This window comes from Strix aluco, chromosome 10 (assembly GCF_031877795.1).
Source record: "Strix aluco isolate bStrAlu1 chromosome 10, bStrAlu1.hap1, whole genome shotgun sequence".
Taxonomy (NCBI): domain Eukaryota; kingdom Metazoa; phylum Chordata; class Aves; order Strigiformes; family Strigidae; genus Strix; species Strix aluco.
The window spans coordinates 11,330,967-11,348,264 of record NC_133940.1 but is presented as its reverse complement, the minus strand read 5'-3'; the positions used below and the strand labels follow the sequence as shown (position 1 = coordinate 11,348,264).

At 36.4% G+C, this 17,298-nt stretch overlaps 1 protein-coding gene across 4 annotated transcripts in view; it reads left to right on the top strand.

The window, feature by feature from the left end:
• The window catches only part of TENM1 (teneurin transmembrane protein 1), a 348,057-nt gene that overhangs the window by 176,301 nt on the left and 154,458 nt on the right, over positions 1–17,298 (top strand). For all 4 annotated transcript variants that reach the window (XM_074835266.1, XM_074835264.1, XM_074835265.1 and 1 more), the window contains one exon: positions 7,746–7,986. In XM_074835266.1, coding sequence (XP_074691367.1) covers positions 7,746–7,986 — 241 coding nt within the window. The remainder of the gene's footprint in view (positions 1–7,745; positions 7,987–17,298) is intronic.

Sequence of the window (17,298 nt, the reverse complement as noted above, 5' to 3'; positions counted from 1 at the left end):
AATGGCAGGAATTACGCATTCTCCTGAAAATATCATCTTTAAGCTAGCTGGGAGCTGTCAGTCTCCGCTTCTATCCTTTGAATTCTGTGTGATGTTAATTGTACCAGCAGCTGTTTGGTCTGCTAAACAAACCACTGGAAGCCTGAGCTGGTTGTTTAGGCTGTTCCCCCAGTCTCTGTCATAATTGGAGTGCTGCTTTTATTCTCCCTGCACCATTTGTCCTTGACCTCTGTGACTCAACCACCAACGAACCTGCCTTGTGTTGGAACAGACTGTAGTGATTGAAGAAAAGCCCTGTTTCAACTGGATGGGTATTTGAGAGAATCTGACGGATGAGTGAGTTAGGATATTTTCATTTTGAATTTGTCATATTAATTGACATAAATGTGAGCATTTCACATAAATGGAATAATGTGTTTCACATAAATATTATACATAGAGCACATTAGTATTTAACAGCTATATGAAAAAGTAGTACAGAACAAAGCTATAATTCAGACAGTTCAGCAGAATAAAAGCATCTCAGGAGCTCTAGCTCTTCAGTCCCCTGTGGCAATGTTTATTTTATATGAACACGCATCAGCGTGTTTATATTGTCAGGTGCTTCTGCATGATAACATTTAAAACTTGCATCTTATCCACAGTGCACAGTGTTATAACCTGAAACTCATTTCTGGTTACAAACTACAGCACAGAGAGTGGCATCTTATAGTGTGGTGTTTATGTCCAAAATTATTCTACTTCAGCAATCAGGCTCCCAAGTTAAAACACTGAGTGATGGAGTTAATTAAGGAGGAGTAGTGCTGCTGTTGCTCTAATGGTCTACAAATATAAGTGCCTCTAAGTGAGGCAAAGTTTGTCAGGAAAGGTAATGTCTTTCATTGCATCAGCTGATAGAGCTGGAGAAAAAAAATAGATAGCTTTGGGCCCACAAGCCCTTCTTTTGGTTTGAGTATATTAACATTTCTATCATCAGAAAAAGCAAGAACACTCCCCCACGGACACCTAAAAAATCTTATTTCAAGGATTTTACAAAGTAAAATTGACAAGTGTACAGTGCAAAGGCGACAGATGCTAGAATTTTTTGAATCTTGAAAGGCAGAATATTATTGAATGCATCCTATCAGCAAAGTTGGAAAGGGTGGCCATGTGATATTCCGTAGGGATAAATCACTGCCTTTCCTTCTCTAATGGCCTCTAGTCTCTGTTCTTTCACCTGAAAAATTCTCCCACATCCTCCTGCAGCTGAGTCAAGAAACACTTTGTTTGCAGAGACACTTTTGAGACATTTCTGATTTATTTTCCAAAATGCTATGAGATATCCAGTATTTTTTTCACTTTTATCATGCCACTAATTGATGTTTTACCAGAAATACAGCCCAGCAGTGTTACCATCCTGACATCCAACAGTAATGAGGTATTACTGGTGAATACAAAAGTCCTGCTAATGCAGATTCCTAATGCTCTCTATTAGTAGAAATTTTAAGGCATTGATACTTAATATCAGTGTCACATGCAGGTAATAAACTCAATTTATACGATTTGATTTGTGAAGATTTTCTAGTAGATGTTAGGTAATCCAGCATTTGTTTGTTAGAAATTGACAAAAAATGTAAATTAAAATAATAGGAAAAACCCAGGCTCAAATTAGTCTACCTAAATAAATTTTAGCTGAATTTAGCACTATTTCACAAGAGATTGTATTAAACAGAATTAAAGAAATGTAAAACATACACTTCTGTTAAAGCAACAGTGTTTTAAAGAGAGACCTGCTGGTGATGCTCCCACTGTTCCTTTTTACTCTGGTGTTCAAAACTGGGTAGTTAGGTTTTTGTAAAGTTTCCTACAATGAGGTCCATTATGGGTGTTTACAAAATGTAGTCACTTCAATCTTACAGTACCGGTTTTGACTTTTAATGTAAAAATAGAAATAGAATTGCTGTGCAGTCATCATACAAAGTCCTTACTGTCCTTGTAGCTTATATGCAGAATAGATTTTTTTTTTCACTTAGACCATACAACATTCAATGTAAACGTTACTTGTGTTTTAAAAAGAGTTGAATTGCCATCGTATTTCACTTTTAAATATGGCTAAACTTGGAAATGCTGAAGGAGAAATAAGTTTCTGTTAGGAAATTATTAGAATTCTTAATCTACCACATCTCTTTCTGTTACAATGATCCACAAATGACGAGTTAGAAGCTGTTACCATGTGCACGTATATACTTGTAAGGGATTCAAGAGAATTGAACATATGTGATACTGAGAACATAAAGGAAACATATAATGGGATCCATATGAACACGTTGGACTGAGTGTTTAAGTATTATACATAATTTCTTTGACATCATTACGTTATTATAATGTAAATCCAGCTGTATTTTATGCTCATTGACACCATTCAAAATACATGGCATAAGTTCTGTTAATGTTTCTCTGGAAGTGAAGTGCTGTGTTTTCAGCACAGCCTCAATAATGATATGTAGGATTTACTCTACTCTTAGAGTGTCATTATGGTATAAAATGATATACTTGGCTATTTGAGGGCATGCCCCTACTGATAAATAAAGAGCTGAGACGCCCTTGATGACCCTTGGTCCCTCCCTCCCTCGGTCTGTTCTGGGCCATCCCAACCTGCCCAGCAAGGAAGTTCTGCTGCCGCAGGGGTGAGCTCAGAGCACCGTGGGTGTGAGTCAGTGGGCTGTGGTGGGAAGCAGATTGGTCTGTGGAGGTCTCTAAATCTCTTTTACTTCATATGTAAACTATGAGTCCCTATGACCTTTAGTTTATAAGCCTTCATTACATTATAAACTTTATTTTGTCTAAAACGATAAGGTTTGTAGAATTCTTTAGAGATGTTTGATATTTTATATTCTGTAAGATTTACTGTGTAGTAAGGCTGAGGAAAAAAGTTATATACAGCAAAACAATAATCTAAAGGTAAACTGCTATTAAAAGTACTGGTTAGATACTTTTATATCCTAATGATCTGACAAAGTGCTCACAACAAAGGATTTTGCAAGTGAGGTAGGGCAACTAAATGTTGAGCTACACCAGAAGGAGGAAGTGTAGAAGAGATTATTGAAACACAATATAAATCAATAGAGCAATTTCATACACAATTTTATTTTTATATTCATCTTAAAGTATGTGACAGAAAAATAAAAGAAATTCAGAGGTAGGCCACAAATAATTAGGGGCTTAGTAAGGTCATTGGCGCATACATAGAAAAAGAGCAATTTAGAATTTTAAAATAATAATTCTATGCTTTTTAGCCCTAATCTTAAGCATTCAGATTCTGTCTTCCCTGCACTGAATCTTTTCCAGTTCATCAGTGCCCATTATGCTCCTTCATCTCTGCTTGAGAAAAAAATTACATATTGGTTTGTACCTGAGCAGTAGTATACTTATAGAACCTTTAAATAAACTAAACTAAACTGAACATATGTTGCTATTTCGTTCATTAAAGAATGGAATGCAAGCTAATTCATATCCAGCTGAGACATGTCTCGTTAAAAAAAACAAATAAAATACGAACATACCAATAAATAATGAATTTAGGAACTGAAAAAATTAAAATATTTCAGAAGTACTACAGGTTAGATGCAAACCTTTTAAGCTTCATTACTTTTTAATATATTCTCTCTGATATACTTCACTTAGTAACGATAGAGGCTATTGTAGTCTTGTCAGTAGATGATAAAACAGTTCAATTACCCCTTCTTTCTATGTGGATCCAAAAAGTGTTGTAAAATGTACTTCAAAACCGTTAGGAAAATGCCTCAACAAAGGCCTGGCTTATTTTCAAAACTAATTTTTAATCAGGTGCTAACTAGTTGATAAAGCTGCTTTTTTCATGTTTGTCCATCTTTAAAGCAATTCAGCTACGTGTTTATGATTTCAAAGGCATTTTAGCCTGACTCTTAGGAAAAATGAGTTTATGTTAATGCTGCTCTTGCCCATTGATCTGTGCCTCCAATAATTTTTGAGCAGAATGGCAGAACTCAACCAACATGGCAGAGTAAGGGAAGTGTCTAAGTTAACTAACTTTCCACTTTCTGAAAAGCAGAGGCCTAGTAAAAAAGCAAGATTTGAATTATTGTATCTCCTGAAGGAAAAGGCAGCAGTAGCAGAACTCAGCAGCTGAAGAGGAGCTGTTGAGGTCTGTGCTCCGTAGCTGCAGTATACAACTGCCGTGGAGCAGCGTGTGTTTAATATTGCTCAAGGGCCATCCAAAAGAATGTGTCAGAACCAAAGAAGAAACAACATATCAGGACAGAAGCAGAACTCCTCTCTTCATACTTCAATGAAAGGAGAGCAGGTAGAAATCCTTCAAACTAGCAGAATTACAAGGAAAGTTTTTCTTGTTTATAACTAGCATCAACACAGCAGTTCCTCTTTTGGAGTGAGTGCATGGAGTCTGGGAAGTGTCTCAAAACAGAAAAAGTAAACAAATTAACATCATTATTGAAGAATGAAAACAAAAACCCTAGAAATAAAAAAAGGAGGGGGGGGAGAAGTTTAAGTGGAGTTTGTGGAGTGCGTGAGGAGTGTGCGAGTTAGAGTAACATAAAGCAGATTCAATATGCAACAAAGAAGAGTGTTGTATAGCTCTTTCCAGAAAACATCACAGTTCTAGATGTGCTCTGCTGAAATGAGGGAACTATTTAAAAATAATGAATTCTCAGGGGAAAGAATTTAGACATTTTCTGAACAGCCTCTTCTGTCTGTAAAAAAAAATGGGCTAAATGCAAGTGCAGATGAGAAGGGTAATAGTGAGAGCCAAGAGCATCCCTTCTGGCTTGAATGCTCCTCAGATGAAAAACTGGTTTGAAACGAATTACTGTAAATGTAAAGTTTGAGCTGAAATCATGTTTTATAATTCCATTTCTAGATGAATGGAAACTTCTACCATGTGAGTGAACACACTGAAAACAAATAATGCTGTATTTGCATATCATACATAGACTTTTTGATGTAAGAAAAAATTAAAATCTGAACATTATTAGCAACCATTAAAGATAAAACCAGAAGTTGTTATGGATAGCAACGGGATAAAAATTTATAGCTAAGGTAATTTCTGTATCACTCCCACACATTTAGAAACTTGTTGGTTTTAGACAAATTATCTTGTGTCATATCACTTTTTAGGTATTTAAATGATTTTGCATTAAGTTATTTAGAGAGTCTACTGTTTATTGAGAGTCCTGAAGAATCGTAAGTGGGCATATTTAGATATAATGCTGCTTTATATCCCAAGCAACATTTTTTGTGCTATAAAAATAAAGTTAATGAGATGTAGACTTAGTTTCAAGCAAAATAAAAATAACTTTGCCAAATTAGAAAGTCTGTAAAAACTAATTGGAAACTCAGGCTGATTCTCAGCATAATGAATTTGCCGTGCTTCACTGAATTGAAGGTCTGATGCAGAAGACTTGTCTTTAAATCATCAAAATACTTCAGAATCTGATGTGAGGTTTTCTGTGATGCCAGTAGCTGAATGAAGGGGTGACAAGTGTGATAATTAAAAAGGAATCCCCCAGGAAATCTAATGTGTTAATGTATTGTCATAAATTGCATGGGGATATATAAGATACCCAACAACCAGAAATACTTTATGGTTCACAAAGCAGAACCAGTCTATTGCATGGAGCAAACTAAATTATTTGTCAGATAATTGCATGCTATCGACAGGATACGGACAGTATAGATAAAAGAGGAAGAAGGGAACTAAAGGATAGGTTGCCATATAGATTATACAGTTTTTTTCCCATTTAGCTAGAGAAGCAGTCACCTTGGCCGCTTGGCATTTACTGCATAGCTTTTGATGTAGAGTCTAACTGCGTGTCCTGGCAAAGATCAGCAATTTTCTAACAGGACAGTGGCACAACCATTAAAATGGCTTGTCATGCAAATCATGGGATGTATAATAATCCTGCAAATTTTCTATAGAGTGGATTTAAGATTGATACCACTAAGTAAGTGAATGTCATTGATCAGATACTTGAGGATGCTGGACATCAAATATTATATCCAAAATTTGGGTAGCTTTGAATTCTAAAATAGCAGAAAACAGGATTTACTGAGATTAATTATTATATGACAGTGCCTTAGCAGATTATTTCAGAGCTCTGGACTGTTGACTCCAGTGATTTAATTTACTGAGGTCTCCAATTCTCTAACATGCTTAGAAATGCTTTTCTGGTATATGCAAACTAATGTTACAGCGTAAACCTTAATGCAACTGTAAGAATGCTGCCTTGATAAAAGATCAATGAAATTAAAAGGATTAAGACTGGGCCAAATCCATGACAGCTTTGCTTACCACAGCATAGAAAAGCTTATGTGGAGCACTAAACAACCTTGTTTCTCCAGTTGGGGTAAATTGTGACTGTCACAGAGAAAAAAGTGCTTCTTTTCCACCAGCCATTCCAAGAAGGGAAGGGGCATGCTTTCATCTTTCACCTTGAAGACACATCATGTCATAATTTAAAGAAAGCATGTGTTATAAATGGCTGGCAACAACAGTTCCTTGCAGGGAAATTTTGCAGGTTCATCAGAGCTCCACTCCAGCTGGTTTTGTGCAAATTAAACTGGACGTCTGCTAAGGTAAAAGGGAGAGTGAGGTTGAGTATAGAAATAGGACAAAGCCATGTTAGACACTGAGGTAAATTAGTTGGAAGAGTTTCAGGTTAATAGCTTCACAGTTCACCCAATCTGGCAGCAATTTTTATCAGCAACTTCTTTGCAAAGTATTTGTTATTGTTCCTTTAAAAAGGAATTTCTTGTTTCAATTCTCCATAGCTGTGTTTCTTGCTGTACTGAGAGGCTTTGGAGACCCTTGTGGGAAGTAGAGAAGACAAGATTTAATTGCCTTAAAACTACCGTTACACCATATTTGTATCTTTGTTGCCTTTTGCAGGATTCTAGCTCACTGGCACAGGCTGAGCCACCTTAAAGCCATGTAGCAGTGCTAGCACAGGGCAGGACCCTGCCGTTCCAGCACCCCTCTCGGGTGCTCGAGGGCAGCTGCAGCACAGGTACCCACCACACACGGCTCTCACTCCGTCTCCTTCACAGCCTGGTCCCGTGGCTGTGAGCTCCTTGCCAGCTCATCTGCTTTTAGCTGCCATAAAACCTTTTCTCTGGGTAGCTGGATCATCAGTGATTCAGACAGTCTTTAAGAGGGCCTTTTCTCAGGTCTCACTTAACAAATGTAGTAACAGACTTGCAAAAATGTGTTAATCTTGTTTTGTGAAAGGTGTTCGTTAGGTGTTAGGAATTATTCAATTATTTTCTCTCTTGAGTTGAAGTGCAAGACTAATTCTTATACCATGTCTATTTCTTTCACAGATGTTCTTAAATGAGAATTATACCTCATGAAGTCAGTTGGTGTCTGTGCTGCAATTCAGTGTCAGCTTGATTTATTTGTTCTTTACCCTCGTCCCCAAAAAAATCCTACAACAAATCAAGTGAATGTTATATCTTTTTTTTTTCTTCGTTGTTTTTTGTTGAACTACTGAATTACAGTGCTGGAGGATGTGTGTCCGTATCTGATACTCTCCATTTCAGTAGACTATTCTATTTTAAATTATTTCACGTTACAACAATGTTTTACAGGCAACTGGGTTAACAACGTGATAATCACAATGCTTTAATCCCAATAACTATTATATCATGCTGTCTTGATCTTTTTAAAATAATAACCCTCTGTGGGTTTCTTTGCCTTTTCTTTGTTGTTTCAGATATGCCAGGTAGCCCACATAACCAGTTCACCTTCAGACCCCTCCCGCCGCCTCCTCCACCACCGCATGCATGCACCTGTGCCAGAAAGCCGCCTCCAACAGCTGATTCTCTCCAGAGAAGATCAATGACCACCCGCAGCCAGCCCAGTCCTGCTGCCCCAACTCCTCCCACCAGTACGCAAGATTCAGTGCATCTCCATAACAGCTGGGTCTTGAACAGCAACATCCCGCTGGAAACCAGGTACAGTCCAACCTGTTGTACACAACATATCTCAAATGTTAAAAAAATCAAAAAGATGGGCAGGAGGCCTGACGTTGACATGAGATGGTGATGGGGAATTACAGGTTTGTTGTTCAGGACATCCCAGTGCATTTTGATATAAGGCCATGTCATGTAGTCATGTGAGGCCTTGTTTGCTTGATTCATCTACACCATTAATGCTCATAGAAGCACATGTTTTGCAAAGTCTTGGAAGACATTGATTTCCATAAGGTGTGTAGATTACATAGGTGTTTTAGAGTTGTGTGCAGTCAGGATGTGTGCTTGTGTACTTGTGTCACCCTCCACATTCTCCCAGGGTCAAATGGAAGTTTTGTTTAATCAGTGTACTCTTGCACTTCAGGAGTCAGTCAGTATTCAGGCTGTAGCTTTCCTGTGGATAAGAAAAGATAAAGGAAATAATACTAAAATAATATTTTCCTCAATGTGTATTTAAACACTTTATTGCATATATACACAAAGAATATAATTTGATAATCATTTGGTAATGGAGAAATGGTACAGGCCCAAAGCAGGTATTGAGCATGGAGAGCCTTACCTCTGGGAGCTGGGGAAGGGAGGGATCAACTCCAGGATCATTCACAATTTACACGAATAACCTACTCTGAAAAATAATTGAAAACAGATATATTCTGTATTCAGCAAACCTGTGTTTCAGTACCCAGAGTTCTGCCACAGAGGTAAATGCACAGTTTCCTCTGACTTTTTTACTATGGTAAGCTTTTTTGTTCCTGATAAGTATTAGCTAATTTGGTGGCTTTTAACTACAGCTGTGTTTGCTGACTTGATGCTTAAAACAAGCCCTTGATTTTCTACAACCTTCTGCCTCTTCATTGTGAACAGAGCACCAAGTAGTTTTGACTAGGGTTTCCTTTGGGTTTTGGCATTTTAAAATGTGTAAAGTTCATGACTCTGTGAAAGTTGTGTTTGGTGAAACAGATGAATGTCTGACATCCAACTAATCTAATCCAGAGAATAGAAGGTATTATGCATGGAAATATTTTCTTTTTAATACATGTATGTCTAAGAGCCTGTTATCTCAATTGCTCATTGAAATCTGAATTTTGCTCTTTTATAAGAAGGTTGTTTTTATTTTATTACAAAACTTAATTTTAGTATACATCTTTAAACACTTAACTGCTGCTAATCAGAAGTGTCAAATTAAGGTTTCCTTCTCTGAAAGGCTATTAATTTGGGATTGAAGACTAAGATGATGCATTCTGAAATAAAACTTTCCTGATTTGTCTTAAGGACAAATCGCAAAAAGAATCAAGGAGGATGGAAACTTTTCTCCAAAATTGAACGTAAACAAAATTTTATTTCAAATAGGCCTTCAAGAGCTAGAAGCTTCTGTTTACATAATCTTTATAAAAAGATAAATCTCTGTCATTTCTGGTGTAACAAGCTTATATATCCATACCTCCTGTTGCATATGAGACTGATCCTTGGGCATTCTGTACCCATTAAGTATCTATTGGTTGTCTCCAGTTAACAGTTGGGTAGATCTTGTTTAGCCTTTCTGCATCCCTGTTCGCTATATTCTCGTCAGACATCACAGGGGAAAATACTTCACAATTTTAAGTCTTTTTTGAGTTCGGTTTAATTTTTCTGGTTTCTTACTATTTTTGCAAATTTGAAACTTCTCGTAAAGGACAAATACATAGATATATCGTTATATCTATAACTATATAATTGGATACTGACTAAAGGGCTGTGCAGTGGATTAGGAATTCAGACTGGAAAACATACTGTGGGCTACACGCTTGCGATTCACAGAGTCTGGGAATTTTCCACATTCCTACCCTTCAGTGGTTGTTTCAGCTGATTTCATGCACCCTCCGGTAGCTAGCTGCAGCCTCTCACAAAGCTGGCTGAAAGGCTATATAATCTGAAAGTAGAATCTGTGAGACTGTTTGCCAAGATGTATCTGCAGTTTATGTGCAGACAAGTGATATAGCAGGGGAACATTGTAATAAAAAACATTTGTATCACCACTTCCCAGAAGTCTATAGTACATAACACAGCCTTAGAGAAAAAGAAGGGCTTGCAGCTTGTTTTTTCTTTAACAGGGAATGATTCAGCTAGAATTGAACACATACTTTGGCCTAATATCTGGATTCTCTTGCTTTCCTTCTCCATTAATGGTTAGCTGCCCCTTAAAAATAGTCCTACAAAATAAAAGGAGACATGTCAATGGCAGCTGTTCTTCCATGTTAAATCTTTTTAGTACCACCAGATTACCAAATATGTACATACCTAATATGTCTAAGCAGGTGCTTTTGTGTTGTGTTTTTTTTTTTTTTTAATTTGGAACATCTGCAGTCAAAAAGAAGACTTAGTAATGTATTCCCTGCTGTAATAACTAGGCAAAAATCAGAATGCACGTGTTCAGCATTTCTTCCAACTGTATCTCCTGTTAATCCATAAACAGCACAGGTGTTTGCATGGTTTATCTACAGCCATGTAATATTAGAGAATTTTCAGACAGGAAAAGATTTCCTAGAACTAATCATGTGACTAAATCCTGTTCACTCTGGACAGTCAGAAATGAAGCAAGTTTATGAGTCTGCTCATAATGATAACATCCCATATTTATGTAAAAGAAAATTCTGCAGTTCTGAAAATGTTTGCAATACTCTGATTAAACATGTAACTAGAATTTGAAACCCTAGATTAGACCGCAAAATGCTGGAGTAAAGATGTATACTGAGGTATGTGTTCTGAAAGGTTTTTTGTAGAGTAGAACTTTGTTATATTTTTATAGAAAAGGGCAAATCAGAAATACTGTTTTGTGCATCACCTAGAGGTGTTACATGCATGGACCAATCTGCAAAACAGTTTTGTCAAGACCCAGCATACTAGCCCAACTGTTTAATGAGGAGACTGACTTGGAAGGGTGAAATGACTCGTTCAGGTTCATACGAGCTTTTGGCAAAGCGAAAAATAGTGTAGAGGTATGTCATTGCCAAGGCCAGTTCTCTAACTCGGGCAGCTCTTCTGATTATAAGCAACCCAAATGAAAATAAGAATTAGGAACACCTTCAAAACTTGAGAGGACATGTCATAGAATAGCTGTTGATGAAGAATTGATGAAGAATTGGAGCTGTACCTGTAGGAGGTGTAACAGCTCAAACTGCCAACTGACTGTGCTACAGCCTTCAGTGCTGTAATGTGCCTGTAAATGCAAATGCAGGCTCTATCTGTATGCATGCACACATAGTTTTGAAAAAAACATATTCATTCTTAAAATGACTTATGAACTTGCAGTAATTTCATTGTCACACAGAAAAATAATTTGTAAGTATTGCCAGAAAAAGGCTGCAAGGATCTCTCACACCACATAAAAAGACAGGAAACACTGATTCTCTTTTTTAGGCTAATGTTATTGGGCTCTTACATAAATTGATTTTTTTCTTCTCTCCCAGAAGAAAGTACTTGCAACCTATTGCCTATTCCCTTCCTTCCACTCAAATAATTGTTTTTTCAGGTTTCATAGATACTTTGCTCTAATGTTTCAAATCTTATGATTTACAGTGTAATACATTGTCATTATCTCAGACAGCCCCGTCTGAAGATAGCTTACTACTTTTTATGGAGTATGTATTAAACCTTGACAATTCAAAGGAGTGTTTTCATTTTCTTCATGCCCTGTTAGTTGACTCAGTATTTGTTTCCATATCTTGCTTTTTTGGTCTTTAGGGTTTGTTTTTTTTTTTCTGGTGTTTACTATTCATTTTCCCACTTCAGTCAATTTCCCAAATAAGAAGAAAAAACTAGATGTTAAATAAGGATTTTTGCCTAACATTATTTCTCATCCTCCCTATAGTCTGTTACAGTCCTCATGGATAAACCATTGGACACACTTGTTTTGAGAAAAGTTTTGCATTTAGATTACCCAAGCATTAACATTTTTTTCTGTCTAAATATCAAAACTTACCGAATTTTTATTTTGTTTCAAAATGGGTTTTTTTAGTCCTGTTTTGTGCTTCAGTATTTTACATATTTGCTTGTTCCTTCCTTTTTTAAATCAAATTTCTTTCTAGTTCCTCTAACCCATTTAGCAGTGTTGGCAGTAAGGTTAATGCTGTGCTGAATGGACTGAAATCTCCCTTCACTGCACTGGCGATGAGCCAAGTACTGTGGAAGAAGACAGCTTAATTTAAGCAATCTTATCACCATGGTAATAGCTCCTCTAAGGGGACAGTGAGGTACCAGACCATGAACCTGAGGTTCAATTATCATTAATTTATATAAAACTTTTAAGTACTAGAATAATAAGAGAAGTATTTGGGGTTCAAGGCAGTTACGATTTTTAGTTACTATTCAGCAATATTTCAGAGCCCTAAAGTTTGACTATGACTCTGTACACTTAAAAACTTTGAGAGTTTGGAGTTTGAGAAGTTTATTCAGCTCATCATATAGATGAAGTCATTCCTTTCTATATTATGTAGTTATCTGAGGTGCACATTGAAGACTATCTGGATGGATTTTTTCCCAAAAAAATCATCTTGCTCATAATTCCATTTAGTATAGGGGAGATCTTGACAACTGTCACTTATCAAGAGATTTATCCTGTACTATGGTTCTCCCTCGTTCTTTTTTAATCAAGCTCGTAATTATTTGTGCTTTTCAAAAACTACATTGATAGCCTTTCAAATCACAGAAACCCGTACATACTCGCTTTCTGTTTAAGCTGGAGTAGTGCTAAAAGCAGAAATAATGAAAGAAAAATGCATATATAAATACACCCTCACAGGGTTCAGTGTGAGCTCTTGGAAGGTTTGTTCTTTCTCCTTGGTCTCTTCATTTGAGCACCTTGTGAATCTTGCCCCCAGTGCAGAGATACAGAAAGCACTTTTGTGCCTTCCTCTTTCCCAGTTCAAGGTTTCCATAGCAAACAGAATGGTTTTTACAGCTCCCAAGGCACACAGGTGTTAATGATCATAAACCACCAAGCAGGGACACAATTACTATTTGAGCAATGCAATTCATTAGGAACTTGTTTGCGAATGGAGCCTACTCCTGAGTTAAATGACCAGACTTGTGATTATTCCAAGAATAAATGCAGAGGAGGGCTTTGTTTATGATCTTTCCTTCAAATCATTCGGTCAGTATTTACTATTATGACATTTCACTTGTATTTTGTCATTTTCTACCTAATTAAACAATAAATCTAACTTATAGAGAGGCTGACCATATTAAAAACAGACACATGGCAAGGGTTTTAAATTCAGTCCAAGTCCCATGTGTTTTTCCTGCACAGCAGAAAAGATCTAAAAATATTTAAGAGTTCTGAATTGTAAAAGATAAATTGAAAACTGTAAATATGACCATGAACTTAAAATAAAAGCTGTAAATATGACCCTAAATTTAATAATGCGAGAATGAAAGCATCTTTTATGGAAATAAAAATATAAACATTTTGTCAGCTACAATGAAGTACAATTTTCATGTCAGCAGCAATGGCACTTGAGGGTCCTTCTTCTGAATAATTTGAGATTCAGTCACTAAGGACAATAAGGCGATTTAAATTGTTCATATAGTCCACTGTATTTTTAATTTGGGAGAAGCTCTGGTGTGGGCTTCCTTGGAACAGTGAGATAGTATTTGTATGTGTAAGGTTTTTTTATGCGGGCTTAATATAGTAACTTGAACAATCACGCTGCAGATACTATTCACTCATTATTTTGAATAATGGAACAGTAGATAAAGTTAGAACTAAAAGTAAAGATATGTTGTTATTTTATGGCTACCAATGGGAAAGCAGCCTGAAAACTTGGAACAAACTGAATATAAATTTTGAGAGAAAGATAATTACAGGTTAATACAAAGGTTCTAGCCTGATTTGGATAACAGAAACTGTGAGAAAGGGTCACAGAAATGCAAGAGATGCTGTCTTTTTGTTTCAAAGAAAATCACATATATATGTGTAATGTTATTGCTATTGCCCAGAAATGTGTATCTATCCCCTGGATAGCTACTTCTAGGAAATCTGTTTTGGAAGACTAGATAGTATTCACCTAGTTAATGTGATACACCTCTTGTCAAATAAAATTTGTGTTATTTGTCACAATAGCTATGCAGCTTGACTTTAGACCATATGTATGTGAGTGTAGGTATTTGATGGTAGACTCAAATGCTGTTAGTAAAAGTCAGTATATGCATGAATACCCGTAGGAGGAAATTCGTGGCAAAAAGAACTGTGGGGCAACTACTTCTACTTCAGTTGTCTCATTCTTTTCTTTGTTTTAAGTCATGCTTCTAACCACAGAATATAATCAACAAAATTACAATGCTGGTATTTTTATCCTCCTTGATTCATGGCTTCAAAGTACTCTGCAAAAATTACATACTATTCTTCATATAAGTTTTGTAAATATTATTGTAAGTACTATTGTTCTCATTTTCCACATCAAAAATTTAAAACTTGCGGAAAAAAATTAGAGCAAACCACAAGCTTATTCCTTCCTTACCCCATGAATCTCCATGTACATTGATCAGTTTTATTCAGCTGTTGTTTGAGTTGAAGTGCTAAAGGAAAGTTCTAAGCCACAGAAAAGCACTTCTGAAAACTACTGGATTAGTATAGCAACGTCACTATGTATCATAATGATAAAGCTCATACTGATCTATACAAGAGTAATTTATGCCCCCAGTGTGGTAGGTTGGTTGGTTGGTTGGTTTTTCACTAAATAGCCAATGAAACCAGAAGACAGTTGTATTTTGGACAACTGTTCCATTTTAGAAACTGGTTTTGATTGATTTTGGCACTGTCCTGTATTTATATAATTGTTGTCACAGATTTCTGCCAGGGACTTGAAGGTTTAGTCACCTGGCTAACAGGCTTAGCTTGCCTACAGCAACAACAGACAAGTGAGTCAGCATCATGTCACTTGTTGTTCTGTACTGAAGCAAAAAGTGAAGGATACAGATTCTTTTCACATCTTTTCACATCCAGGGTCACAGGGCTAAATTTTCAAACACAATGTAAAGAAAACATGAGTGAATAAAAGGAAGCAATTCTATGTGAATGATTCAAAAGGCAACTCCAGCTCAAAGAGAAATATTAACAAAGCAGTTCTGTTCCCAAAGACAAATCTCTATGGGGTTTCAAATATATTTCAATTATACATGTAAAAATAGAATGATAAAATCAATAGTTTTCATGGCCATTTCCCTCTGTTTCACCCATGAGTATTCTTGTTCCTACAGTTCTAGTACACAAAAAGGTAAAATAAGGCAGATATAATTATAGGGCAGATTCTATCTATAATTTTAAGTCATGTCTTATATTCACATAGAGTTTTCCTGGGTTGGTTTTCAAGGTGAGGGTATAGTGCATGTATCTTTGTGGTCAAATAGGTGTCTTGTTTTTATACTATATACTTACCTTAGACTAGGTGTTTTGTTTTTATACTGTATAGTTTGCTGAGTACCATATGCAGGATTTATAAACAGAGGTCCATATTCTGATTATTATCTAAGTTTAGAAGTTTCCTTTTTTTTTCCTTTCCCACTTTGGGTACAGAATAGAATGGATAGAAAATCAGAAAAGAGCAAATTTCTGCTTCTTCCCACTGTCCCAGGAAATATTAACTGGCTTAAAAGGGTCAGGTAACAGTGGGGTCGTGGTTGATGTTTGCCAAAGTGGGTGGGCAATTGTATCCGTTCCAAATCCCTTTTTGGCTATGTGTTTTCTCGTTATGCCAAAAATAGGAATCCTTCTTATGTTTCAGCTACTATGCCTCTTAAAAATTCCCATTGCACTTCTGTTGACATCTAAAAGAATTACTTCAATTGCCTACTTAAACATTGGTATACAGTTATATCTATTATATGCAGTTATAGAATTTAGTTGAAATTGATAAATTTAAATAATCAAACTGAAGACTTCTTAATTTTTCTATCACATAGCTATGCAGCAATATGTAACACTTTAGGTAACAATTTCTTTAATGTGAAACACGTACAAGTACAAATGTGTTCCTACTTGGTTTATCCAGGAGAAATGCAGACTAATTTTTTGGCCAAGGTATTGCAAGATTTGTGTTTCTACTAACTCACCCGGTGGTTCACTTTCAAATCTGCTTTTGTTCTTTATTTTTTTCTCTTACAAACCTGTAGTTTTTAATTGAAATGGAAGGAAGACGTTAGAGGTACAATGAAGGTGGATTTCTAAGCCTACAGACACTAGGCACATGATAAATACATAGGACTTACAGAAGTCATATCAAGCCCTTGACAAAGTTGAGGGACATTACTACAGTACTGGAATATAAAAATATTTTCTCAGAATTTAATTAAGGAATTCTGTGTGGGGTTGGTCTGGTTTCTGTAATAGCGTTACATTACCGCCACATGAATTCAGGTGGGATGTTGCTTCATGTGTAGCTTTTATAAGACTTAAATTACCATAAGAAGCCGAAAGTACATAACAAAACATTCTGATAGAGAAGGGTGCAAAGAAAGAAATGAACTCCTGTTCTCTGACCTTCTCCTAGCTGAGAATTCATCGGTTTTGTATGAACTGCACTCTTAGAGTTATGTGCCATTCCTCTTGAGGTTGGACAAGAGCACTTAGATGGGTCACATGAAACTGCTTCCTTACAGAAAGCAAGCTATTCTGTGATCAGCAGGACTAAGAGGTCTAATTTCATGCCTTCTGTCACCTGAACTCCCCAGTATCTCCCTTCCCCCAGTCCTTATCTCTTTACTGGGCACAGCAGTGTAGCAGGTTTAGACCTAGGTATTGATCAGCCAGCGTGTATTCTGCCTCATTAGCCACTGTGTGCCGTGCTGGATGGGTGGCTAGCGGGGCTTAGAAAGGCCCAAGAGCTGAGTTTAGAAACTCAGAAACTTTAGAAAGCCCCTCGTTGGGGCTTTTGCTGGTTTTGTTGGGCTTTTTAGGGGTTTGGGGGTTTTGATCACACCCCAGCCAACCCCGATTTTTGTCTGGTAGGATCTTCTTCCAGTTAACTTCGCTTTCAAAAGTTTTACGTTTATAGAGATGAACAAGTGGACAGATAGGTAAACAGACATTGTGGTTACCTTAAAGAGGGAATGTTTTCCAACTGCCTCTTTTATATGTGAAATTGTTACTGAGCCTTTAATATTTACTTATGTATTGGAATTATCAGTGTAATAATATTAAGTTACTTTTATTTCACGAACAAATGCATTACAGATTATGTCCTGTATTTCTCTTTTTAAGAGAATATTACCTTCTTTATGGAAATTTTTTTTGACATTTTTGTGAACTTTTACAATTTCCCC